Source organism: Cyprinodon variegatus, unplaced genomic scaffold, assembly GCF_000732505.1.
Source record: "Cyprinodon variegatus isolate N-32 unplaced genomic scaffold, C_variegatus-1.0 Scaffold7, whole genome shotgun sequence".
In the NCBI taxonomy this organism is placed as follows: Eukaryota; Metazoa; Chordata; class Actinopteri; order Cyprinodontiformes; family Cyprinodontidae; genus Cyprinodon; species Cyprinodon variegatus.
In genome coordinates this window covers 1,996,147-2,023,725 of record NW_015150460.1, presented here as the reverse complement: position 1 = coordinate 2,023,725, position 27,579 = coordinate 1,996,147, and the positions used below count along the sequence as shown (strand labels likewise).

General features: G+C 40.3%; 1 protein-coding gene across 1 annotated transcript in view; it reads right to left on the bottom strand.

Annotated features, from left to right (window-relative positions):
* LOC107085388 overlaps positions 1–27,579 on the bottom strand; it is a 93,080-nt gene that overhangs the window by 63,516 nt on the left and 1,985 nt on the right. The window contains exons 2-7 of the mRNA XM_015375679.1: positions 24,806–24,898; positions 21,666–21,731; positions 12,378–12,564; positions 9,457–9,936; positions 5,945–6,409; positions 3,234–3,383 (exon numbers count right to left, since the gene is read on the bottom strand). Of these exons, the coding sequence (XP_015231165.1) occupies positions 3,234–3,383; positions 5,945–6,409; positions 9,457–9,936; positions 12,378–12,564; positions 21,666–21,731; positions 24,806–24,898 (1,441 nt within the window). The remainder of the gene's footprint in view (positions 1–3,233; positions 3,384–5,944; positions 6,410–9,456; positions 9,937–12,377; positions 12,565–21,665; positions 21,732–24,805; positions 24,899–27,579) is intronic.

The following is a 27,579-nucleotide window of genomic DNA, read 5'->3' as shown; positions in this document are numbered from 1 at the left end:
ACCCATTTCCCAAACCTGATTCCTTTGAGAACACCTGGGACATTATGTCTGGATCTGTCCGCCAACATCATGTTCCAACACAAACTGGACAGCAGTTGGCGGATGCTTTAGTCCAGGTCTGGGAGGAGATCCCTCAGGAGACCCTCCACCACCTCATCAGGAGCATGCCCAGGCGTTGTAGGGAGGTCATACAGGCACGTCAAGGCCACACACAATACTGAGCCTCAATTTGAGGACATTACATTAAAGTTGGATGAGCCTGTAATGTTTTTCCAATTTTATTTTGTGTTTGACTCCAATTCCAGTCCTCCACTGGTAATAAATTGGATTTCCGTTGATGCTTTTTGTTTTCAGCATATTCAACTTTATACAAATAAAGTCTTCAATGGAAATATTTCAACGATTTATATCTAGGATGTGTTATTTGAGTGTTCCCTTTATTTGTTTGAGCAGTGTATATTTAATCACCTTATTTCCAACAGCATTGAACCAATTTCTTCAGTTCAATCAGTGCAAAATATGAAAGATTTACCTCATTATTTACTCAAACTGCACCAACCGACTTGATTCTTTTTTAGATTTCAGCTTTGCAGGTTTACCCTGAAAGCCACCCACTCAGTGAAGCTTCAAATCCACCACATCCTTTACCAATTTAAACTGAGCTTCACAAGTGTGATAAAAATCAGAGCATTAAGCTGCGTTTAGAAAAGCTTCTGGCCACAACCCTAAGCAGATTTTTATCTCTTTGGTTGCTGTGGCAGCGGGCACCCCTTATCCATCCACATCCTTGAGGCCAAAGGTCCTTGGGGTCGCACAAAGGTTCAGGTCAAGCAAGCAGGTTAAACACCTTGTCAGGGATTAGCAGGCTCTGAGGGAGGTGGAGGAAGTCTTCATTGGCTGATATCATTTTCTGCAGCCGAATGAAGCACCTCCAGGACACACACAGACAATCTAACGCAGGCTGAAACACTTACACCTCACATCAACACCGCCTTTGTGGGCCAGATACAATAAGCCGACAGAGTGAGAGATCAGATAAACGCAGATGCAAATCTCTGGATGTCACCAGCACTCATTTAAAACTGACAGAAACATAAGACACATAATCCAAGATAAGTTACAGTAAAAACACTGATAACCTGCAAACATGTTTAAATGTGGCCTGATTTAAGGGAAAGCAGAGCTCTTATAAAGCAAAGATCTTATTGTAATTTAATTCAGGAGGAAAAAAAATCCCATACTGTGCATTATGAAGCAATCTGAACAGGCTCTCAACCTTCAGCCTGGTTCAACTGAACTGATTTCTGCACCAGTATTTTGAGCCAAATTAATAGTTCTGACATAAACTAGTTCTTACAAATTCTCATAACATCTTTTCTTAAATTAAAATATATTTAATAATGACTGAATTTCCAAAGCAACTTTTTCCAAAAATGTAAAACAAAAAAAACAAAAAATCCACTGGTCTTTGTTTCCAAGTTTGTAGACGTTTCACTTCCCATCCAGGAACCTTTTTCAATTCAAAATGTCAGAATTAGCGTTGAGTTTGAGGCTTTATAAAGTAGCCCAACAAAGCATTGTTTTTCGTTAGAAACATGCAAATTGAAAAGGAAGAATGGGTTCACCCCTTTGGAATGCGGGTCGTTTGGTTTCTTTCGTTAGGCTGCAAAGCCCTAGCTTTGGTGCCATTCCGAAATTAGTCCCGCCCACAACGTTTGAGTTCGGGAAGTTCGGTCTGGCATTGCTAAATAGTAGCGCGAGTATGCTCGCACAATATCTGGCGGGCCAATCAAATTGTCAGGGCTGGCTTTATATGATGATGGACAGATGATCAACAGTAACGTAATCAACCATGTGACCAAAGCACGCTTGGGTGACAACAACAATGGCTGCCGCTGGAGAGTTGAGGTGTGTAGATTCTGCTATTAGGTCTGTTCTAGAAGATATCGACAGCAAATTAATTTTAAAAGAGGAACAGAGAAACGCGATCAAGGCTCATCTTCTTATTCTAGGCGTGCAACTGCACGCTTTGATTTTTGTTGACAACAACTATGCGTCGCGTAGCATACGTCACGCACTCCGTTGCTCTTATTGGTTGTAGGTCTATCCAATTGAGTGCAGAGGCATTTTTTTTCCTGGTTCGTTCGAAACACGCCCCATAATCACAGCTCTATGGAGCAGCATCAGACTCATATTCTGACTAGAATTGAGTAGAACTACGTCAGGCTAGCAAAGCCCCATACCTGTCTATGTCTCTGAAAGGGGGGTAATTTAAGGAACTTGTTGGCCTGGCTGAATGACAATCACCAACAAATTCCAAAGCAGCTGCTGTCCATCACATATTTCAATATTTTGACAAATAAGGAATTTTGTCTGCAAAACATTGATTTAGACTTTGCTTTTTACCTGGGATGACATTACAGTAAAGCCTCTTATTACAATCAAGTCAGTCCTTTGTTTTTGGTTTATCTTTTCACCCTCTAAACTTTAATCAAAAAAACACACACACAAACAAAGACACATTAACATTGAGTGACTCAAAATAACTTAAATATGTTTTTTTTGTTGTTTAAATAAAAAATGGCATCTTGGCACCTCTAGCAGAGATAAAAACAGATAAAACCTACTATACTTACAGTACTTGGTATAAGGCATTTTTTTCTAACATTCTTTTAAGTCTTTTCTAGTATTTGTAGGACAAGAACTAAATATCAGTCTCATCTCAGTAGATGAGTCTAGTTAGAGTCAAAGTAACTTTTAATAAACTCTGTAAATCTTTGTGTGAACAAGATAGAAGAAAATGTCTTTCAGCACGAAAATTCTTGCAAGCACTTACCAGTTTATACATATAAACACAGTTCATATGTTTTTATGCCTTTTCCATTTTGCAGAATAAATAAAACCACTTGGAGAAATGTATTCATATTAAATGCAACTGTTAAATGCATTGTATTGCATGCATTGCATTCCTGTACTGGATGGTTACAAGCTATTATTTCATTATTTTTCTCAAGAGAGAAAAGCATTCAACAAGACGTTTTCTACCTTATTTAGAGCGAGATCACGCAGCTACAATGAAAGATTCATTTGAAGGTATTTTACATATACAAGTAATTAAAAATATCAAAGTATTTTCCACCAATAAATGTAAAATATTTCCCTTGCATGGACTAATACCAAACATGTAATATTAATACAAATTAGTTTCTGCTACAAATGGGTGTTATTTTTACCTGTGAGAGGTGAGTGAGGTGAGTCTAATGAGTCTGACGGTCGATCCAAAGACAAACTGGAGGCTGAAAGAGGAGCGATGACCTCCAAGTCATCAAACAGCTGAGACTGAGTGCAGCTGACCTCAGAGCAGCCGGATGCTGCTGAGGAACCTGTAAAAAAGGCAGAGGGGATGATATTTGGTGACAGAGCTCCATTTTCCTAATGGAAACTGCTTTATTTCACAACAAATTAGCTGATTTTTTGCTCACATAAACAATTCTAATAAATGCATGCTTGGAAAATACTGATAATATAACATTATATTCCTCCGACACATGAACTATGAAGTCACAAGCATAAAGAAACCAGCCATGTGAAAAAGTAAGCCCCTGAGGCCTCGACTTTACACCTGACTCGAATGAAAAAGTTCAAAACTTCCTAAGCTTTTCTCTCCCTGCCTGGTTTGGAAATCAGGGGATTACTTTGTGCAACAGTGTCCCTGGGAGGTGTGTGTTGTGTTGCAAAGAAAGAGACCTGTTGGGGCTTTTCACACATTAGATATGCAGACCAGCTTGCTCCGGACAAAAGGATAATATATACAGTTTCCAAAAGGAAAGGCAAGCGCAGGTCCTTTTGGGCCTGCCCACATGGACGACTACAACTTTCACATGAAGCCAGCTTCACCCAGTGGAGTATGCGGACGGCGTTGCACACGCACCAATGCACTGTTTGTGCTCTCGAGCGACTTATGCTCCACTCAGAGAGACAATGGAGGGACTCCACTTGACACTTCAAAGCATATTGCTGTTGTCAACTGGCCTGCCAGTCTCAGGCGACAAGGCTTGGACTGAGACAGGGTGAGTTTTTCGGGGAGGTTAAGGGGGTTGGTGTGAAGGACAACGCCTCCTCTGTGTGCCTGTAGACGTCTCTTTGCCAGGCTGAAAAGCTCCTGATCGCACAGACCCAGCGAGGCCACCACAGTACCCTAGGTCATTGTTGTAGAAAGTCAAACTCCAATCATTGGTGTTCAAAACATGTCAGTTTGGGGTCGGTATAAGACCATCAAAACAATCAGAGAAAATGGAGATTGAAAGATTAAGGCCTGCATAGATGAAGCCAAAGCCTAAATTAACTGAAATCATCTTGTGAGCTTTGCACAGTGAGAGTCCTGCTGAACTTGATTTTCCTCCATCTGTAGAAATATAAATGAGCTGGTGACACTTGCTCTGTGTCTGCTGTGTAGAGAACAGCGTGCTGCGATACAGCATGGGCCCCCCTGCAGCACAGCACCGCACAGAGAACAGTAGATGTCTCTGACAGAAAGGAGAAAAATCCCCACACAATTTCCACATTGTTTGCTTTCTTTCATAAAGTTCCCGGAGAAGTCAGATGTCACTGGCCCTGTCCTTTATCCGCATTGGGAACGGTAAATTAGCAGCCGCAGGAAAGCCACCGAGGTATTCCATTGTGGTGGTTCGGCTCAGTGATGTGCAGCGGTCAGTGTGGATTTATGACCGTCGGCAACACGTCTCCCTCTCAGGGATTAGAGAATAGAGAAAGCATCGGGGAATCCAGGCTGAACGGGAGAGACCCCTGACTTCAACTCTTGGGGCCTCATGCCTTCAAACGAAATGAAATGGAACTCAGCTTTTCATCTTTTCCATTTCTGACAGGGAGGGAAAAGAAAAGCAGTTTATTATTTTACAGAACGAGGAGGAAAAAATGTTGGAGGTGGCAGGAGCTTCTCATCAAGGATTCAAGACTTTTAGCAAATCGATGTTAAAGGAATAGTACACCCAAAACATGATTAGCCTTCATTTTCTACTCACCCCCATGCTGAACAACACTCTGGAGTACTTTTTTGATATCTCAAATGCATCTGGAGATCTGGGAGGCTTCTTGCTGTCTGCTGACATTCAAATAATGGAGGTCTATGGCGCCGAGACAGAAAGGTCCATAAAAGTCCACAAAAAACGTGTCAATATTCCTCAATACTGCTCGTCCAATGTATTCCAAGTGTCCTGAGTGGGTAGCATCCAGAATTTACTCGAAACGAAGTCATTTAGAATGTTTTTAGAGCATAAACAGTAGTGTATAGGATTTCCTGAAAGCGCGCACCTGCGCGATCACGACGCTACGGAAACCGCGGCAGACCAAACTAGATGAAAGTGCACATTCAGCGTCTGCTCTGCCGATAATGCAAGCGTAGAAGAAGAAATGTGCCGTTTACCTGTGCAAAGAAAGAAACAACGAAAGAAAAATGTCTGAGGACTTCAGTGTTGAGGAAGAGCATGAGTTCTTTGCCGAGCTGAATGCGCTGGTTTGGTCTGCCGGCTTCCGTAGCGTCGTGATCACGCATGGGGGCGCTATTAGGAAATCCTATACACTACTGTTTAGGCTCTAAAACGTTCTAAATGACTTCGTTTCGAGTAAATTATGGATGCTACCCACTCAGGACACTTGGAATACATTGGACGAGCAGTATGAAGGAATATTGAAACGTTTTTTGTGGACTTTTATGGACCTTTCTGTCTCGGGCGCCATAGACCTCCATTATTTGAATGTCAGCAGACAGCAAGAAGCCTCCCAGATCTCCAGATGCATTTGAGATATCAAAAAAGTACTCCAGAGTGTTGTTCAGCATGGGGGTGAGTAGAAAATGAAGGCTAATCATGTTTTGGGTGTACTATTCCTTTAAGCTACGTTCAGGATAATCAAGCTAAGTTCTCACCTCTGTTGGGGGAGATGGGAGGCAGCACAGGCCAGCGGTGTGAATCCAGCCTAGATAGGGGAGGAGATGTTAGCTTTACTCCAGATCCTGAATGTGGAATGGTCCTGAGTGGGCTTCGACATGTAAACCCATGCTCATCCAACTCTTCATCAGCAGACAGGGCCAAATCGGTGACATGCTCTCCGGACGTGTCCACTTTGGCACTTCCTATACGTTTTGCCACCATCTTGCTGCTTTTGGGCTTATCTGATTTAGGTTCAGCTTCTGGTGTCAGAGAAGATGAGCATCTTTGGAGGATTTCATCAGAAAATGGCTCAGGGAGTGAAGGTGCGGATTCACAGGTGCTGCTCTTCAACATTTGTTCCTCTAATGATTTTGTTGGTGTAAAAGAGGCGAGTGGCGGCTGCATCGCTGGAGAAAGTGCAGACTGCAAGGAACCAATGCTCCTCTCAGGAGAAGAATCAGCTACAAATCAAGAAAAACATTTAAGACAATATTATGGAACATTAAGGGAAAAGACCGGTCAGCAAGAAATAATCAATGGCAGAGGTGGAAAGTAACGAAATACATTTACTCAAGTTACTGTATTGAGTAGGTTTTTTGTGTATTTTGTATTTTTCAAGTAGTTTTTAAAATCGGTAATTTAAATTTTACTTGATTACGTTTTGAGTGAAGTATTGTATTTCGTTAAATTACAAATCCATTACCGAGTAAAAAAAAAACTTTGGAAAACCGAAAGGAAGACAAAAAATCGGGCCCGGAAGCACTACAGTGAGTGACTTGATCAGCATGTAGATCTAGTCTACCAGGCGCCAAGTCTTTCTGTAGGAGATTGGGAACGAGATGGAGGTGGATCAGGAGAGCGACGACGGTTCAGAGAAGGTTTCACTAGAAATGCTAGCTGAAACATCGAATTCTGCTGCCCAAAACGATGAAAATCCTTGGCCTTAAATGGGTCTTAAATGTCATGTGTGACATGTGTTATCTTGTCATTACACGTGTATACATTTGTATAGATTTTTCTTTAATTAAAAACTAAATACTTTTGGATTTATGACTCCTTGTCCTATTTTCACTACATGGGAGAGATCCCCTGCCCCGTTCAACAGTTTTTTTTTTTATGTAACTAAGTAACTTTAACTTAAAAAACATTTTAAATTAGCTACTTATTACTTTTACTTGAGTAATTTTTCTGATGGGTAATTTTACTTGTACTTGAGTAATATTTCATCCAAGTATTGGTACTTTTACTTGAGTATGATATTTTAGTACTTTTTCCACCTCTGATCAATGGATCATTATTTATACCTAAAACTAATATGTTCGCAGTGATTTAATGAATTAAGCGTTAATCAGTAAAAAAAAGGAAAAACAACAATTCTGGTTGTGATCACCGAGTCCAGGAGCGGCCATTTTTGCCCAAATATAGTAACACCTCCTGACATCGTCCGGCAGTGATGTGACGGTGCGGTAAGCTTAGCGCCATTCTCCCCGCTTTACAAGCAAAATCAATGGGAACTACTAGACACATCTGCAGTCAACAACAATTATTGAAGATTTCCAGAGGACTTCACCATTGAAATTCTCGAGAGCTATATTTAAACTAACAATGCCCACGTGCATGGCAGTTGGATGTTGGAATAAATCGGGGAAAAGTGCAAAAAAAAAAAAAAAAAAGAGTTATTTCAACTTTCCGATTCCTGATCCTCCATGGATGGGTTCGTCGTTGGATCGCCAACTTGAAGAGGGAGGATTTGCCATCGAACTTCTGGCCAGAGAAAAAACACATAATATGTAGCTAACATTTCGAATGAAGAATGTTTTCAATATGACTTAGATTTAGCGCGTTTTGACAAACACCAGATACAGCACTGGGACTTGATTAACAGCCGATACCGCACCATGACGTCACAAACCGACAGGTGGCAGTAGTGTTCTTTGACAAACATGGATGCCTCCACTAAAGCTCATTCAAATTACTCTTAATTAAAACACTTATTTATTGAACAGTATGTAATATCTCTAAGGGAGAGCCCAGACACACTACGGAGAAAACTCATTTCGGCCGCTTGTATCCGGGATCTCGTTCTTTCGGTCATGACCCAAAGCTCATGGCCATAGATGAGAGTAGGAACGTAGATTGACGGGTAAATCGAGAGCTCTGATTTTCTGCTCAGCTCTCTCTTCAACACGACAGACCGGTACAGCGCACGCCTATCAATCTCCCGCTCCATCTTCCCCTCATTTGTAAACAAGACCCCAGGATACTTAAACTCCTCCACTAGGGGGCAGTACATCCTCCCCAACCCGGAGAAGGCACTCTACCCATTTCCGGCTCAAGACCATGGTCTCGGATTTGAAGGGACTGGTCCTCATCCTTGCCGCTTCACACGGCTGCGAACCGCTCCAGTGAGAGCTGTGGGTCACGCCCTGATTTGAACGGGGCTACTTATTGTGATAAATGTTCCTTCAAGCCCAGGTTTTGTTTTAATAAAGATGAGCACCAGAAATGTAACATAAACCAAGCTAATCAACAAAAAATAAGAGAGATCATGGGCTGCAACTGGCATGAGGAAATAGGCTCAGAAAAAATTACACAGAAAGATTAAAAACTCTTTATAATCAGGTTTGGTGGTTCTCCAGGGATCAATTAGGGTTTGCCTAAATATGATTTTAAAACTGATGAGTGACCTTTAGTTTATATCATCAGGTAGTTTGTGATTTTAAGTAGAGTTATAAATTGTTTGGCTGTTTTTTAACACTTGATTTTTGTTTCCTAAATATTAATAAATATGTAAAAATAGATGAAAGCGTCAATGTCCCCGTTTCCTATTTTAACGTTCATGATATGTACTGTATTTATTTTCATCTACGATCTGGAAATGTCCCCAGATTAAATTGCAGGAATCTGGTCACCTTAGACACGCTATCTACTGTATCTCATCTGAGAGGAATTTTCCTGCTTAAACAGCAAAAAAATGCTCTGTTAATATTTCTTTTATTTTCAAATGTAGCTTAATATGAGGCCTTTAATAAAAGTCAATAGAGAGATAAAGAACGGATGACAGATACTACTTTGCCATGTCCGAGGAGGACATACAAAATGATTGTGCTCAGCGACCAGGCTAACCACTAATCAATACCTTCTGATTCTGAATAACAAATAAAAGTCCTAATAAACAGGTTGCTTGTTGTGTTTTTGATACATTTTTTGAAAAAGAAGACATATTAGATTTAAATTTAGGATGTTTTAAGGCTCGAAAAAATGTTTGATCTTTAAGACTTTAGAGATACTGGGTGGCATTTAGAGGTTGTGCTATGTTAGCTATATATAAAAGTGATCCAATTACAGTGTGTGACTTATATTCAATGCCTTTGTACAATTTATATGTTTTAGAAAATAAATTAAGTTGGATTAATTCACAAATCCTACATTAATCATAAAGATCATTCAAAATAACCAATTATGGATTGTTAGAGCCTAAATGAATGTTATGACTGTGAATGTTTACCAGCAGTGTGATCACTGAGGATGCTGCTCCTGCCACTGGCGAGGTCGGTGCTCCGACTGAACAAACTGGAAGATGGCCAGCTTAAATGTGAAAGAGACCCCAGAGAATGAGAAGTAGGTGATGCTGAATGTGATAATCCAGAATGCACGGAGTTAAGATCCCAGTCAGGCTCCTGGGGAACAGGTTGATATATAGTTTCCCTTTCAGGAACTTCATTTTGCTCAGGTTGAGGAGAAGCAAGGAGAGGAACAGGAGGACGAGGCTGCAATTTAGGAGGAGTGATGGAGCTTGGGTTGCTTTCTTGTTTTTTGAGGTCAAGGTGAGGCGTTTCGCTTTGGAGAGACGTTGGATCACAGTCGGATGGAGATGGGGGCTGCGTATCTGGGATATGGAGACGAGGGAGAACAGCAGCATGCCGTCTTCTTTTGATTGAATAAACACTTTGAGCACCATTCAGTCCTCCGCCAGTGTTAGAGTGATCTTTAATAAAAACAAAAACAAAAAATAGTGTTTTTACATAGTTTTATACAAAAAACTGCTCAGAAAGAAATACAGAGCTGTGATTTTCAGCAGCATCCTCTGTGCATGTTCATTTACACTTTTCCTCTGGTCAAGAACACACTTTGTTTCCCTGCTGAGTGGGTCGGGCTGCAAACAAAAGCAGCCCCACAGCAGCAGCTGCCACTTTCCCAACTCACCAGAGTAATCAAACCAGAGGGCAGCAGAGCCTGCAGACAAAACTTTACACCTCAGAGACGCATTGTGTGGTAACACAGCTCCATACTTTCCATGCCTCATATTATTCATATGACTTATGGGGACATTTCAATGGCTTACATTTATTTTATATGGCCTTATCTAGACTCTAAGCCCTAAGCCTAACTAAAACCAACATATACTGTAACCTGTACAGAATTAACACCCTCGTCTTTAGCCTAACCCCAACTCAAAAAAAGAACATTAGCATATTGGGACCAGGTTTTTGATTATCTATTCCACCTTTAATCCAGAGTTCCTTAACCCTGGTCGTCTTGGCCCACTGTCCAGGTGTTTTCCTGCTTTCACACACCTGACCTAATAAAAAGATCATCAACAGGCTTTTGCTGTATTTGATGGCTGCCAAAGAGGTAACGCAATCGTTCGAATCAGGAGTGCTTGATGAGAGAAACATCTAAAACATGGACAGTGGGCCATGACGACCAGGGTAAAGAAAGCCTGCCATAATCCATACAACTCCACCCATTTCCTCTCAATCTTCCTAACTTTTTGTTGACAACTTCAAGTGTGTGTTGGAGGGTGTAGAGTATCAAACAATCTTGTCTCCTTGGGGTCTGTCTCTTAAAGGAGTCAACGTGGTGAAAGACATTTCTGCACTCTCTTTTACAATGCCCTGCCATTCCCATCTGTTACACACACGCACAACTGCGGGGTGAACTGTGTGTACTAATGTGCATATGAATGACATGTGTCAGAGTGCAAAGCCGTGGCATTGGGCGCAGCACGTTTCTTTAGGGAAGGAGGGTCAAGGATGATTGTGAGGCAGCCAGCCACCATATGGCAAAATAATTAGTATTGGACCTAAGAGTTGAGAAATCCTCCTCTGTTCTACACACACACACAAAAACACACATTTTTATACACAGGACAGGCGAGTGAAAGAAGTATCCTACTGTGGAGCTGAGGTGTGAACACAGTAAAATGCCTTCACATCTGATGGCGGCGTTTGAAAGGAGCAGCAGGTCTCCCTAGATTTCAATAGAGAGCTCCATCAGTGGACCACCAGGAGGGTGGCGCTGTGGGCACTTCCTTCAAGTAACACATGGGCTAGATTTAAACTTCACCAAACAGAATTAAAACAAAAAAATGGGGATTAAAGGAATAGTACACCCAAAACATGATTAGCCTTCATTTTCTACTCACCCCCATGCTGAACAACACTCTGGAGTACTTTTTTGATATCTCAAATGCATCTGGAGATCTGGGAGGCTTCTTGCTGTCTGCTGACATTCAAATAATGGAGGTCTATGGTGCCCGAGGCAGAAAGGTCCATAAAAGTCCACAAAAAACGTGTCAATATTCCTCCATACTGCTCGTCCAATGTATTCCAAGTGTCCTGAGTGGGTAGCATCCAGAATTTACTCGAAACAAAGTCATTTAGAATGTTTTTAGAGTATAAACAGTAGTGTATAGGATTTCCTGAAAGCGCGTTCATGGCGCTACGGAAACCGCGGCAGACCAAACCAGATGAAAGTGCGCATTCAGCTCGGCAAAGAACTCATGCTCTTCCTCAACACTGAAGTCCTCAGACATTTTTCTTTCGTTGTTTCTTTCTTTGCACAGGTAAACAGCACATTTCTTCTTCTACGCTTGCATTATCGGCAGAGCAGACGCTGAATGCGCACTTTCATCCGGTTTGGTCTGCCGGCTTCCGTAGCGTCGTGAACGTGCAGGCGCGCGCTTTCAGGAAATCCTATACAGTACTGTTTATGCTCTAAAAACATTCTAAATGACTTCGTTTCGAGTAAATTCTGGATGCTACCCACTCAGGACACTTGGAATACATTGGACGAGCAGTATGGAGGAATATTGACACGTTTTTGTGGACTTTTATGGACCTTTCTGTCTCGGCGCCACAGACCTCCATTATTTGAATGTCAGCAGACAGCAAGAAGCCTCCCAGATCTCCAGATGCATTTGAGATATCAAAAAAGTACTCCAGAGTGTTGTTCAGCATGGGGGTGAGTAGAAAATGAAGGCTAATCATGTTTTGGGTGTACTATTCCTTTAAAATCCAAAACATGCCTGGTGGCCTCAATGCTGACTGCTAAGATTAGGAACAAGGCAAAGAAATTTTTAAAAAGTTATCTTTGGATGAGATGTAGATCTAGTGGTGGAAAAGTCAGGTGGTTTTATAAACTTACTCTCTAAAAATTGGGTCTCTTTGGCGGGAGTCATGTTTAAACTCTGCATCTTCTTCTGAGGTGGAAGCTGCTGGTGCTGCTTATTGTTAGGATGACAAGAAGAGTGGAAGACCTCGGGACGAGCTTTCATGTGGGACAAAAACCGCGGACACACAGATGCTGTATGATGAACCTGGTGATCACGGACCTGTAGTATGAGAACACACATTTCAAAACAAAAAGGTTTTGTTGTATTGAAATCTTCCTTTTATTCCTTCTTGATCTGACTTACTGGTATTTTGGTAGGAAATGAAAAATCCAAGAAACCCAAACCCCCTTTTATTGTAAAATAAAATAAGAATATTAATTACTTTTAGTCATTTTCCACTTTAAATTTCTAACTTCAGCTAAATTGTTTTAAATACTTCTTTAATTTATTGTAGGTTTTAATAAGAATTTTAACTAAATAGAACATATGGTTGATATAACCTAAAAAACAACTTACAGTCATCAATTTAAAAAAGAAAAGCTTTAACATTCAGAGGAAAATTCAAGCAATTTTACAAAGAAAATGAGGAAAAAATTGGAATGGGAATTAATGTTAAAGTAATCAATTAATATGAATAAAAAAAGTTTTTCCATTAAAGCAATTTATGTAAAACAGAAAAGAAGCCGTTAAACTGTTTGTAATGTAATGTCTAATCATTTTTTAACTTTATGCACAACAAAAATCATTATTTATGGTCTGGGATTAAAAACTGAGAAATGGAAACCACTTAAAAATATATATAAATAAAAGAAGTACAGTATTGCTTGTGCAGAAAACTATGAATGCACACTACCACCACTGCCCCCTTGTGTTTATATGAGTAATTACTACCATATAAATGTTTTCCTGAACTAAAACCTGCCTCTTCTAATGGTTAAAAAAAGACTATCTTTAAGATGATAAAACTTCAGAGTAAATTGTCAGCTACACAATAAAATAAAACCGGGTAAATATTGAAATGAGGGCAACTCCAACCAATGAAAACCAGTCTGTCCTTCAGCTTCGGTGCCAGTGACTCATTCTGGGCCTGAGGCACACAGAGAGCAAACAGCAGTAATAAATGGCACACAGACGCAGGACTTTTATTTGTCTTGGATTTAGGCTTCATCTAAAACAAAGTTCATCTCCTTTTTTTTTTTTTTGCTTTTTATTGCACAGTAAAAAAAAAAACAACTGAAAACACAAATCCAGAATCCACTAAATCTTTTTTAAAGAGAGGAAGAAAAGGGGAAAGGTGGGGTGACCGTCTAACTCACTCAGGGAGGATCAGTTTCTTAATCCCTACACCATGTCCTTTTTCAGACGTGGAAGCTTCAAAGATTTGCATTCTTGTGATGTAAAAAAGGGAGAAGTAACAACAGAACAAGAGACGGTGTTGGAGGCTGCTCCTGTCCACACTCCTCACCCTCCCCAAGGCCTCCCCATTGCCTGTCACTCAGGCTGATCAAAAGGGTTAGTGCAGATAGACAAGGCCGGTTTCACTCGCACTGCAAGTCTGAACATGATTTTAAACCAAATTTGTACATGTAGTTAGGATTTTTTGGCCGAGGAAGTTTTCCTTTTAGACGACAGACTTTATCATTACAGATGATGCATATTAATTTGATTCCTTCAACAGATTTATGACAGGTTAACAGAGTGATGAAACCTTTAAAGAAAACTGTTAGAGGGTTAAACTCTTTTTTCTTACTTCAGAAGTTACAGAGCTACAATTTGCCACAGTAGTGGTGGCACTGCAAGATTGACAGCAGATTTACTAAATTGATTAATGTTTGCTGTGAGCTCTTCCAGAGGGAGGTCTTTCCAGCAGGGACAGTACATCGGACCACGCTTTCTGCAGATCTATTAGAGTCGGGTTGGCTCCTCTGGGTCCATGCAGGCCCCCAGGAAACGGGCTGACCTCCTGGCGTCAGGCAACCCACACGCTGTCCTGACACGGCCAGAACTGGCTAATGTCATTACGGGCCTGTTTGTGCTCAACAGCTCCCTGATTGAGATGTACAAGTGCCGCTGCTCGATGAATGTAGGAAGTCTATTAGTTAGTCAGAGTCCCAGATGGCCTGCAGAGGACAGCCTTGCGTGTGCAGCCTTCGCCCCCACAACCCATCCACCCACCACCCAACACATAAGCATAGATAAGCATGGACACACACGCACGCATGCACACACTTAATTACACTGCCTCCAAGTGAACCCTCTGACAGGCGGACGGCTACGAGCAAAGACAGAAGTGTGTCTATGTCCCAGAGTCTGCAGGACAGAGAATTCTTCACAGAGCTGATGCACAAGAAAGCCAGGCTTACGGCCTAACAAGGTTAAACCCTTGAAAAAGAGTGACTTTTTAAAACATGGAGATTTGTGTTTCTGGGGGCTGTAATTGGCTTTGCTGCAGGGATGTAGGGGGGTGGTGGTCAGAGGCAATGTGGGGGCCGACGACAGTGGGGAGCATTGTGGAGTCCAGCGGATTCAGGGGAGTAAATCTGATTATCAGCTCGTGTCAGAAGCCAGGCTTGGATCCAGCTTAGCGCTCAGAGAAACTTTCTACTTTCAATAGTAAGACAATGTCCTCACTTTACATGCAATCTTATCCCCAAGAAGAGGGGGCAAGAACCAACTGGAAACCTTTAATAACAACAAGACAACACCACAGACATACATGGAGATGTAACCATTGGAAATTTGTGGACGACTTCCAAAGGGATTTTAGCAAAGCTATGATCGGCCATATCTGAATTCTCTTTAGAGGTCGGATGCCCAAGATTTGTCAAAATATGCTTTTCAGCCTTCCTGTAGTGTTCAGTCCTTAAGGTGCAAAGGGATCAGCAAGGGGAATTATTTCAGGAGCGTGATAACATTAAAAGTCCACAAACAAAAAAACAAAATAAAATAAAAAAAAAATCCACAAACAAATGATTATTTCTGTAGTACAGGTGCCCAGGGCCGGAGTGGGACTGTCAGGACTCCTGCCTTTGTGTTTGTGTTTCTGTGTTTGTCTCCCTTCATCCACCAGGAGGCGCCTGGTTCTGGTTCGTCTCCTCACACACCTGCTGATGGTTTCCTCGTTAAACGGAGTGCTCTTAAGCTGCTGACTGCCACTACCTCGACGCCAGAATGTTTGCCAGTTTAGGGTACTCTAGCCAAGCTGAGTTTTGCTGAGTCAAACTGAGTTTTTGTCAACCTGAGTTTAACTTTGTTTTTGTCTTTGCCTCTCGGCAGGAAGTCATCCTGTAAACTGGATTTCTCGGACCTTCTCTCCCTGGAAGGCTCTAGTGAGCTTCAAACTGAGCTGGGGTTCAAACAGGAGGTTTGGATCCACTTTCCCCAAGAGATCATTTGAGCTTCGCACTGAGAAAGGGATTATTCTCCACCTCGACCCGTTCAAGTACCGCAGGAAATCTGAGTGGCAGTCAGTTTCTCCGTTCCCCAACTAACAGCCGCATTCTGGATAAACCCTGTTACGCCCTCCACCGCATCAGTCAAACATTGGAACTACAGCACATAGACAGGAGTCAAGGATTCAACAGCTTCTCTCTTGGAAACGTGAGTCGGCAACCAAATCCACTTCTCCAAGTTCTCGAGTCAAATTCCCCACTGAGCCTGAACTAACCGCTGTCTTCCCCTCACTTTACAGTTCCGGTTGAGCAGTGTTCAGAGCAACACTTCTCCCTCTGCTAAACTTCTTCAATAAAACCCGTTAAACCTTTTCCCTGGTCTCTCTGTTTTGGTTTTCTGCATTTGAGTCTGAACTTTGTAAAATCATGACAGGGACACATTTTAAGCGCTGGTAGTTTCTGCCTCAGGTAGGCTCGCTTAAGATAATGACATATAGCATGAAATTGTAAACTTAGAGGTTAAGTCTACTGCCTCACATTATTCTGTAGAGACTTTTAATTAAGTGGATTTTTCTAAAATACTTCTAATAAAGTACAGGTTTGGGTTGCTTTACAATGCGTATTTATTAAAGTATTAGTGCAAATTCCCAGCATTATTCTCCATAACATATTTTTTTCAACAATATCAGAATCAACATTCTGTTCAAATAAGTGTTCAGAGATATTCAAATGTTCAAAGTGAAATAAAGTAACTGAAAGTATTGATATTTTACACTTCCTCCAGTTTTCCTAGACTCTCCTGGATCTGCATCACATGCAAAACCAGTAATCTTTAAAGTTTTAGCACACAGAAAACACATTTGAACTTAACCAATTAAGTAATATTCAAATTTAATTTCATATCACCTTGGATATCTTGGGTATAGAAAGCTTTTAGAACTTATGCTTGTTTGTTCACCCACTAACAGCACCTTTTCTACCTACAAACATGAGCAATCACATCATCACTACTGGTTGTGATTCTGATACTAAGTAAAATTCAAACAAAATGTCATAGATTCATTTTATATTGATTTAATGAGTAATCCTACCTGCCAACTCAGGCATGGTGCGCTCATGGCTGTACTCTATAGTCCCTGTGACTCTAAGGGGCTACAAGACAAATATTCCCATTTATGTGGCGTTGCCATTATTTAAACTATATAATTGATATAATTGAATTATGTGCCACAACATCACAAAATGTAATGAGTTTATAATGAACATGTTCAGTGGTTTGCAGGGAAAGTCTATCACCTTATACATTTATCTGTCTTTGCATGTTTTTAAGCCTCAAGCTGCCAATTCTTGCACATTTAGCAGCGTCTGTTTCAAGAGCTTTTTTCTTTCATTTTGGTTTTCTCCCCGCCACCCTTACTCCTTTTACTCTCCCACTTTCAGACACCATTGACCGACAGAGTGCAACCAACGTGTTACATCAGGGTGCACAAAGAAAAAAAAAAGCTGCCAGTTTTGGTGGAGGCAGCCCAGGGATGGCGGTAGCAGTGTTAGTGATCTAATCATGGCTGAACACCAGTAAATAAAAAAATAAAAGACAATGTCATCAGCCCTAAAATAAGATCAGCCCACTGGGAATTGTTCAGGTCCTCCTGATAAGCCAGTCCAGGCCTGCGGTTGCCAATCTTCTCAGGATTGGAGATCCCAGGAAATTCCACTCAGAAATCAGATCATGGAAAATGAAAAATCCCCAGATCATTTTAAACTCTGAAGGCCTCAGTTAGCTCTACAAATTGCTCTCTAAAATATTATTTGAATTAACCCCCTGACTTGTTGTATAAGGGCCAAGTAGGATGTTTTGTTCTATCGAACTATTCCGGCATTCTGATTCCTGACTTTCGGCCTGTTTGCCTGACCTGTCCATGTTTCTGAGCCTGCCTGATTCCCTGTCTGACCTGACTGCCTGCCTTTTATACCCGACCCTGATTGGTTTGTCTGCCTGCTCGTTGTCCAACCTAGAACCGTTTCTCGACTTCATCCTGGATTTCCCTCCAGTGTTTCATTGGACTTCTGATCACCTGGCTCCGACCCTGGACTTCGCCCCCGACTACGGATTCGGGTTTGTCCTCCTTCAATTCATTTCAGTTTATTTCTATAGTTCCAATTCACAACACATGTCATCACAAGGAACTTTACATTTCACCAGATCATACAGTCACATTGATTTAAAGTTTTAAATTTAAGGAAAACCAGTTCATAGCATCAACTAATCGACTCGAATACAATCCTTCACACTAAGCATACTTGTAGCGACAGTGGAGAGGAAAAACTCCCTTTTAATATGAAGAAACCTCCATCAGAACCAGGCTCAGTGTGAGCAGCCATCTGCCGAGGCCGACAAGGAGACAGAAGCAGAAATAGAAAAAACAACTGTAAAACTGTCTATTGTCTACGCGGTTCTGACCCTCTGTCTGACTGTTGATCATCGTAACTTATTATCATCTGGGACTTCCAGACAAGTGACAGCAACATCGACCTTACTGTCAACCGACACGGACCTAATCTAGATGTTCTTCCCACACTGAGGACTAAGAGAAGGTTACTGACCATTACGTTTATGATTGATGCACATCGTAAAGCTGACCTGGTCACTAATCTTCTGTCTCTGTTACCAGAGGGTCCTTTCCTTGTTGCTGACACTATCTGCAGCAGTTCAATTTCAATAAACTGTTAAGCTTTCACACTGGTTGTCCAGTTCTAATTCTTGGTCCACCTTTTCTGATTATTATAAAATCGAAGGCAACCAGACTTTGGCTCAGTTTTTCTAAAAGGCGCTAATACTTCTGCACCAACATAAGGATATTATTAAATGGTAGCACAACCTGTGCAAATTCTGTTATCCAGGTCAATAAAACTACAAAAAGGGCAATCGAACTTTTGCTTATGAATGAAAGAGCATTGGTTATGGGTTTTTTTAGAGGCTAAAGAACATTTTCAGCTATTTTTCAGTGACCTTAAAAAGTTATGCCAAACATTTACATAATTCGCAGCAAGATATTGTTGTAAAGGAGTTGGTCTGCATCCATCTTTTAACAATAACGGCTATAAATTTACCAGTGGGCTGCAGTCCTGCTGGTCTGTATCACAAACCAGGTTTGAAATACAAAATACTTCTGAAGCTTGGGTTTGGCGCTTACTAACTAGAGGGGTTACCATGATGTCAGCTTGCTTTAACCATGTTGGAATGACTGTCATATAATAAGGTTCGAATTGGTGCATCTCTGCATCACTGAGGGTTCATGTCCTAGGCGACCCTACAGGAGTTTGCCACCAGTATAAAGCATGTTGCTGGTTCCGCAGCCTCTTGTTGGCCTCCTGCGTATCTCCACATTGACACACTTATAGGAAAAGTTGTGCAACTAAGTTTTATCATCATCAATTCTGCTCCAAATTTATGAGATCTAGCCAAATCGCAACAAAGCAGCAAAAGGAAAGACTTGATATTAGGTCTGATGGGAGTTTCTGAAAGCAGAAAGCAGCTCAGGATGTAAATGAGGCTGTAAGAGTGAGCAGGCGGCTTTGTCTGCCGACTTTGTTTGCTTAACCAGAGGCCAAGACAGGAAGGCGGCCCACGCGGCTATGACGTTCCCATGGAAACCCCACTGTTAACGATGGCGCATCCCCTCCCAGCCTCAAAGCAAATGGGAGAGGTGGAGACTGGGAGTTTAAGCGTGTGGGTGTGTGTGATCCTGTTTGTGCATCAGAGTGAGAACCATTTTTTTTTTATTTCACCAGCAAAGTGAAGACCGAACTTATTCAACCAGAAATAACAAAGCTTTATATCAAGATATTTCCCTCATAATTTTAATATAAATAGCAATCTAAACATTATAAGATCAGTCACAAGGAATCCACTTACTAAATGCATAAAAACTAAAAAATATGATTTTTAAATTTTTGTCCATCACATAACACTGGAATTTTTTAATGCATTTTATTTTGATTTTAAAAAAGGAAGATCCAGTGTAGTGTAATATGTTTTGATGTATAAATTGGGTCAATCTTAGAATCCTTTGATTTTTTGTAAATTCAAAAATACTACTTCAATCAAGAGATCTTAAGCAACTTTTTTTAATCTTTTCTTTTTTATGGTCAATTTTTCTTACATTTATTTGTATTGAAATACAGCTCACACAAATGAGGTTGTGCAAATGCGTATCGCATAGCTAAAGTGTTTATATCAATGCATTGTCTATTGGTGGGGTTTCTCCACCTTGAAAGGGGTGTAGTTTGTGTGGAGTCTTTGGCTATGTTTCAGAGAGCTGAGGCAAGGCAAGGCAAGGCAAATTTATTTGTATAGCACAATTCAGTACAAAGACAATGCAAAGTGCTTTACATGATTAAAATACAGGAAAATAAAACAGAATCAAAGCAAGTAGGAAAAAATAAAAAATGCAGATACAAAAAAGAATATTAAAAACAGTTGGACTAAAGAAAATAGAAAAGTTGAACTATTGATGTTTTAGTTAAACTGTTTAACTAGAACAGTCGAAGGCAATCCTAAACAAGCTGAGCTCCCATGTGGTTACCTACAGCTCCTAGGATGTGCTGTGGTGGTGGCTGGCCACTTGGACTGCGCCAGACTCTGATAAGCGTCTCCTTCTCCTTGTTACTTGACTAATAAATCCTTCCTACCTTGGACCTTCTGGTTTCCAGCTGATTCTGGAGGCTGAGGTGGATTCGATTTGGCTGAAAAAGGCATAAAATGCTGGGTTGAAGGGCCTCTATGCCCAACATCTGCCTCTTTGGTCTGGAAGCTGCTCCTCCTGAGCCTTACCAACAACCATCTGGGTTGTACGGCCTCCATGGGGTCATGCCTTGTATCCAACTACCACTCTCACTACAATTTCAACTTTGCATCTCCGCTCCACTTAACCCAATAACTCACACATCCACACACCAATAAAATTAATCCAGAGTTAAGGGTCATGCAAACACAGGTCACTAATGCATAAATGAAGGCCTGAATTATTTTATGCTGGAAATAAACTGAACATCAAGCGCATGTCCGAACCCAGCTGCTCAAAATGGTATGGCTTTAATGCTGCGGCAACCAGGACAAATATTTTAACTTCTCCAATAGTGCCCCTTATTTGAAACAAAATGTGTTTCACACATTAAAATTAATTTCCAGTTAAGAAGTTTTACCTTATCAGCTTCTGAAATTATTAGGATACATTTGTTGTATTCGAATGACAAGAAGGTATTTCTGTAAAGTACTGGTGTACATCAAGGCTTTATGTTTGATTTGTTTGTTTTTTTCCCTATTATCTACTATGAATATATTCAAACAAAATAAAAAAGCTACACAAAGTAAATTTTTCCACAGATTAAATGAATGAATACAAACGATTAGAAAAAATCCCCATAAAATTAAAACATGCGGAACCAGATTCTGTTTTTGAAATTTACTTTACCATCACTTCACCCTGAAAGAACAATAGTTGAGAAACATAATAAAAAAAATCATTTTAAAAGGAATGATGATTGAGAGTTTATGTAGACAGTTGAGTACTGTATAGGTATAAACGCAAGTTTGTTGGGTTTTAGGTTTAGGGTTGACGTATTTAACAGCTTTCTTTAGAACTATTATACCAAACTGTAAATACACATAAAACTCCAATGATTTTGTTTTACTTTTACCTACTTGACCGTAAGAAACCCTCATCTTCAGTTTGAAGATATCAGGAAAAAAGTACCTTTTTTATAAAGAGATTTAAGGTAAAAAAGTTTTAAAAAAAGTTTAAAAAAAAATTAGAGTTCATAATATCCATAGACAAACTGTATGCTTCAAGGTGGTTGCTTATTTTTCTCATAGCCACTAAATTTATACATTTGATTGTGTTTTTTTCACTGTATTGGTGCACTTACCTTGTGGTGGCAGCCTCCTCTATCCCACAGAATGGCTTTAGTGACAAAGGAGATAAACACTGGTTTCTGTAAAAATAAAAAAAGGACAATAATTTCAGGAGGTTTAACTTATAATATGCTGGTCAATATTCTTTACAGCATCAAGGCTACAGAAATGTTTCGAGTCTCTTCAACTTCTAAAGCAGACTCAATGATGATTCGTTCTCTCTCATACAGCCCTCTAACATTCAACGTGATGCTTCCATTGCACAGTATAGTGATGTTATGTCCGATCCACTGGAAAAAAATCTAAATCTAGATAGGTAATTTTCTTCTTAAAATAAGTGCATTTGTTCTTGTAATGAGGAGGTAAAAGAGACATTTTTGCCAATGGAACAAGATAATTTACACTTAAAATAATAAGACACAATTGCATTGTCTTATTATAAGTGCATTTTATCTAATTATCTTATTTTAAGTGTAAAAATACTCATTCCATTGGCAAACTATCTCATTTACCTACTCAAATTCAGTTATCGTTTTTCCAGTGTGCGCCCCGTGGAGCTGGTGTGTGTTAACTCATCCATCAAGATGGACACGTCCAAAAACGGTGACCAAAAACTCATCCATCTCTCTTCGCAGCTCATAGAAGCCCCGAGTCAGCTCAAGTCGATCCACTGCAGGGAGCAACCGAGCAGTTCCTCCCCAAGCGCACCCTTCATTCATGAGCTGTAACCCCGGAACAGAGACGGTGACGGGGGGCAAGAGGAACTCACAAGGTGGAGGACAATGAGCTTTGTTGGCGTTTCCTCCTAAGCGTGCTGGTGTGGATTGTTAAGATAATTATCATTGATGATGTGTGAGTTTATTACACCTTAATATTAGCTGCCTGTTGCGTATCAGAACTGATGTTTTCTACAGAAGTTTATCTAATTAGGCCAGTTCCTCAGTCCGGCTATATACAGTTATAAACCTAATTCTGTACATATCAAAGATTTGGGAATGGAATGACAGCGGTGTCCTTCAGCAAAGAACAAAGTATAATATCTTAATAAGGCTGGAACCATGGATGTCACTCATCTGCAAACATGTATGATGTAATGATGTGATGATGTGGCAGACTGGAGTTGTATAAAATGCTTCTTTAACCGTTTATCGGGGCCACTTCCTGAGAAGTGAGCCCTGTTGGTAAGCAGCTGCCTTCTGTAACCCTACGCAACTTCTCTGATCTAAGTACTATTACATTTGGTATCAGAATCTGTTGTCATATCTCATGGTTAATTAATAAATATGCATTATCAATTGTTATTTAAAGAGTTTAAGGTCTTGTATTTGTTAGGAATCCAGTTTGTGTGGATTGTGTTTTTGTTTTGTTCTCTCCTTCCACCACCAGGTGGCGCCCTGCTCTCATTGGGCCTCCCACACACCTGTGGCCGGTTGGCTCATTACTGAGGACTATTTGAGCGGTGGACTGTCACTATCTCAACGCCAGAGTGTTTACCAGTTTTGGGTACTCTAGCCAAGCCGAGTTTTGCTGAGTCTATTCAGTCTTTGTTTCTTCGCTGAGCCTAACCTTGTTTTTGTCTTTGCCTTTCGACAGGAAGCCTTCCTGCAAGCTGGATGTTTTGGCCTTCTTCCCCTGGAAGGATAGGTTGAGTCTCACACTGAGCAGGGTATTAATCTCCACAAGTTCCATTCAGGTCCTCCTGGATTCCCAAGTGAGAGTCCACTCAATAGCTTCTCAGGATCCAACCAAGTCTTAACCTGTCCGCCCTCTAACGAGTCTCAACCACTGAATAAACCCACACTAACTGGATTGTGGGAGAAAAGGTCTTCTCAAGCAACCTGAGTCCCGTTTTCTCTGTCTCTCCAGTCATCACTCAAAGTTCCCACAGATCCTGAACTAACCACTGATACTTCCCTTCCCTCTTCCAGTTCCGCTTCACCAGCACACGTTTCCTGAATCCTACCCCCACTGGCCTCATCAATAAACCTGTTCAAACTTTTACACTGGTCTCCGAGTGGTTTACTGCATGTGGGTCAGATCTCTCAAGAAAATCATGACAGTATGGAACATACTTTTAGCTGCTTTAATGTAGGATTATGCCAGAAAATGTCTGGACTGAAGGTGAATCGTGAATCTCTTTTAAGCTAAATGCAGACTGCATTAAAGACTCACTGAGAACTTGGCATGTAAATCGATATATTGATATGAAAGCACTTTTTTAGCAGTAGCTTGTCAAAATCTGGTCAGATTCCATCATATAAATTATAAATAAATCCAAATAATAAACTGTAATGGAAAGATTTCTGCTTCAGCAAAATGTGTCAAATGTGTCTAAGAGGATATGCTTAGGTTTATATAAAGGTATTGTGGAGGATTTTCTTGATTTTTTTAAAAGACCCGTCCTCTCCACTTAAAAAAAATGTGCATGTGAGAGCATGCACGACCCCTTTTCTCCTCGTGCATACTCTGTTTAAAAGTTGCTGTTTTCATAACTAATACAAGGTTACTGTGTCCGAACGTCCGCCCTAACCCTTAAATCTCTCAATCACTATATAGAGCGGGGATTATATAGTGGACTTTATAGCAAACTCAGTTAACTGACCGTGCAGGCAGATGATCACTTCCCCATTGGTCCACTGCGCGGTGACTGCGCCATCTTTGTCATTAGTCGCCGCTACCCGATAGCGGCGACTAATGTCGCCTCTGGCGACAGCAAATCCCATAATTCCGGGATATATCTGCTGAGGCCTTTCTTTTCTTCTTACACGCTTCGTAGAAACTTTTTCTCTTATGACCCTCGGTCATTTTTAAAGAACTGCGGTGAGAAAGATGAGCTTCAATGACTGTCTGAAACCATAGCTCACTACAGATATATGCCTGAACGTAAAGATGGGCAGAAAAAGATAGCTAACTGGACGAGCATGTAAACATGTCCCCAGAAGGATTGATAATTAGGAGGACCACGTAATGAGATGATCCAACCGGAAATAAAAGATCGTCCTATATTCCTTTAAGAAGTTGAATTCAGATATTGTTTAAGTGTGTTCAGATTGTATATGCTTTCAAATTAGGTACAGAAACAAGACAGTAAAAGAACAACAAAGAAAACTGAAGTCCACAGGAAATAAAAATAAAAGGGTTAAAGTTAACCCACCCCTCGATCTCCACCGGTCCACCCAGATCCTTTGAGGTTTGGATGTTTGAGGTTGTGATGTAGTGATGAAGGAATGTTATTGCGACCACCTTGCTGTGGAATTAAGGATATAAGAAAAACAATAAACAACACAAAATCAACTAAAATAAATTATCCCTGGGGCCATGTGCTATGATTGATCAATTATTTTCATATGTTCCCACTCTAAGTGGACTTGGTTAGATCACGGGTTAATTGTTTTAATCTTCAGCTGTGAATATTAACTATTGTATTATTGTTTGAAAAAAGAAACATCATCTTTAGAAAGCTTTTAATCATCAGTTTGACCAAAACTAGATCAATTGATGGTCTTACTCCCTTTGATGTCCTCATTTGACCCGTCATCACAGACAGAAGACATAATCCCACAGCAGGTTTGCCTAAAGTGATTGCTGCTCCTCTTTTTCCTGCTCAATTCAGATGATAGGATTAGGAGGATTCCTGACAGATGGGATTTCTATCATGCATGTGTCACCATTATGCATCCCACTTTTCCCACTAAGACTTCATCTGAAAGTACACTTCCTGTCTGGTCTGCTGAACACAGTGCAGCGTGGGCAGGATCGACAGGAAGTTGAGTCTGGTCAGCAGAGGTAGGGGGGAAATATGGTTGGATATGGCCGGCCTTATCAATAATGAGTAGGTGGAAAAGGGGGCAGATCAAATTACCAATTTAGAAGTAATCACCAAAGTGGTGGCTGAGATCTGCTTTATCCACTCTGCTTTGTCCTCTGTGGTGATTCCTGACACCATCTGTCTGTCCTCCTCAAGGGAGTCCTTTTTTTCTCCTGAGCACCACACTGGATGTTTTATTAAGTCTGTTTCACCTGATTACACCCAGTCTGTAACTCGGTGCACATTAATAGGAATTTAATCAATGTTTAATTAAGGTAATAGGCATGAAACAAGAAGCGGTAATACTGAGCTGCATCCTGGGGAGGTCAGCTGTAAAACACCCACAATATGGACATGATTCCAGCTCGTGTGTAGATTTGCAGTAACACCCATTATCCTGCTGCAGAGATTTGCACATTTCTGTTTAATTGATACATCATTGAATTAATATCCATCCTAAGAAGATTAGTCATGATAAACCATTTTTCTAACTCTAAATTAATGATTTGTGTCTTTGTATATTTCTCCAGAAATTGTGAATTATTACCAGTTCTGTTGGTGTTTATAAATCCAGAATGTTCCGTGATAATGAAAAAATAAACCAAGAGGATAAAATAGCAACATTTTACCCCATAAAACCTTCCTGTTATCTTCTGAAAGTCCTCCTCTCTCTTACACTGCCCCGATAAATGGCATCCATTCCAAGATTTAGAAAATAAAGTTTTTTGTTTTTCTAGGAAAAAAATTAGTTCTCAATAATGTCAGGACACAAACTAGAGAACTGGGGGAAGATAGCCACAGCTTTTCAGCGTTTTATAATAAAGTTACTCAAGAAGAGGAATATAAATAATATGTTACATCTAAAACATATAATATTCATTAAACAACATTTTTGTTTATGAATTGCCAAGATGATAGGATAGAAATTCAAGCTAGATATAAAGATTTTGGCTGCTTTCAGCAAATTATTTAACATGTTCCACAAAAACTTCCTTTACATTAGTAGTAGTTAGTAGTACTACTAATGTACTACTACTAATTAGTAGTAAATTAGTCCTTCTAAAACAATTTTAATTTGTGATCCAAATAGAGGCTCTGTGAAGAGTTCTACTAATGTACACCAAAATGACAGCGACTTCTACCAAAAACTAGAAAAGTAGTTGAAAAGGGAAAAATGAAAACATCCATCCATGGTCATGCCTGTCAGAGGTGTTTATTTGGTGAAAGGTGTGGCCTGTCACATGATTACAAAGAGAAAAACAGGGAATGCAAACAATTGAGCCAACAGCAATTTGTTTTGGAATATAAGAGAATTGGGGGTAGATAACTCATACATTCACTGAGAGACCATGCAAAAGGAAGACTGCTGCCTCCACAGGAGATCATTTTAAAATGTCAAATCACAAACTTTTAAAGGGGACAAACATTTGCAGCTATTACAGAGCCTTTTAAAAGAGGTCCACCAACTTCAAGCATTTGAAAGTAAAACACTTACTTAAACCTTAAAGTTAGTCTGATATAACATTAACATAACATTACATCCACTCATAATGGGCATAACTATCAGACTAAAGTTGGGTGTCTTCAGGATTTGTTTGGGAAAATTATAAAACTAGAACTTTATTTTATAACGTAACTTTTTTTTTTTCATATCCCAAACCGTATCCGCTTAAGGATAAAGTGTGAAATCTGCTTTTTTCCGCTCTCTTCCCCAATGTGGCTCATATCTTTCCACAGAGATAAAGGCAGCGCTATAGGTAACCGCCTGGTACCCGGCGAGCCATAAGAACGCGCCAAAGGTACTGTAGCGTTCTGCGGCACGCGTGGCCTCAGTAAATCCCTTCCCCCTCTCAGCCCCCACCCCACCCCAATGTATGCGAAGTCTTGTGATGAACTGAAATCTCGATTGCAATAAAAATGGTAGTTGACATTAGGATTGATTGATTGAATTAAATTAAAGAAGAATCAAGAACAATAGTTATTTTCTGTTTTCTTTTTGTTTGTTTTTTTACCCACACAGGCTCTTAGATATACAGATTCAAATATGTAGCCACCTTTACATGAATATGAAGATCTATAAGCAAGTTGTCTTTTTTTCCATTTTTTTTTTTTTTTTTTTT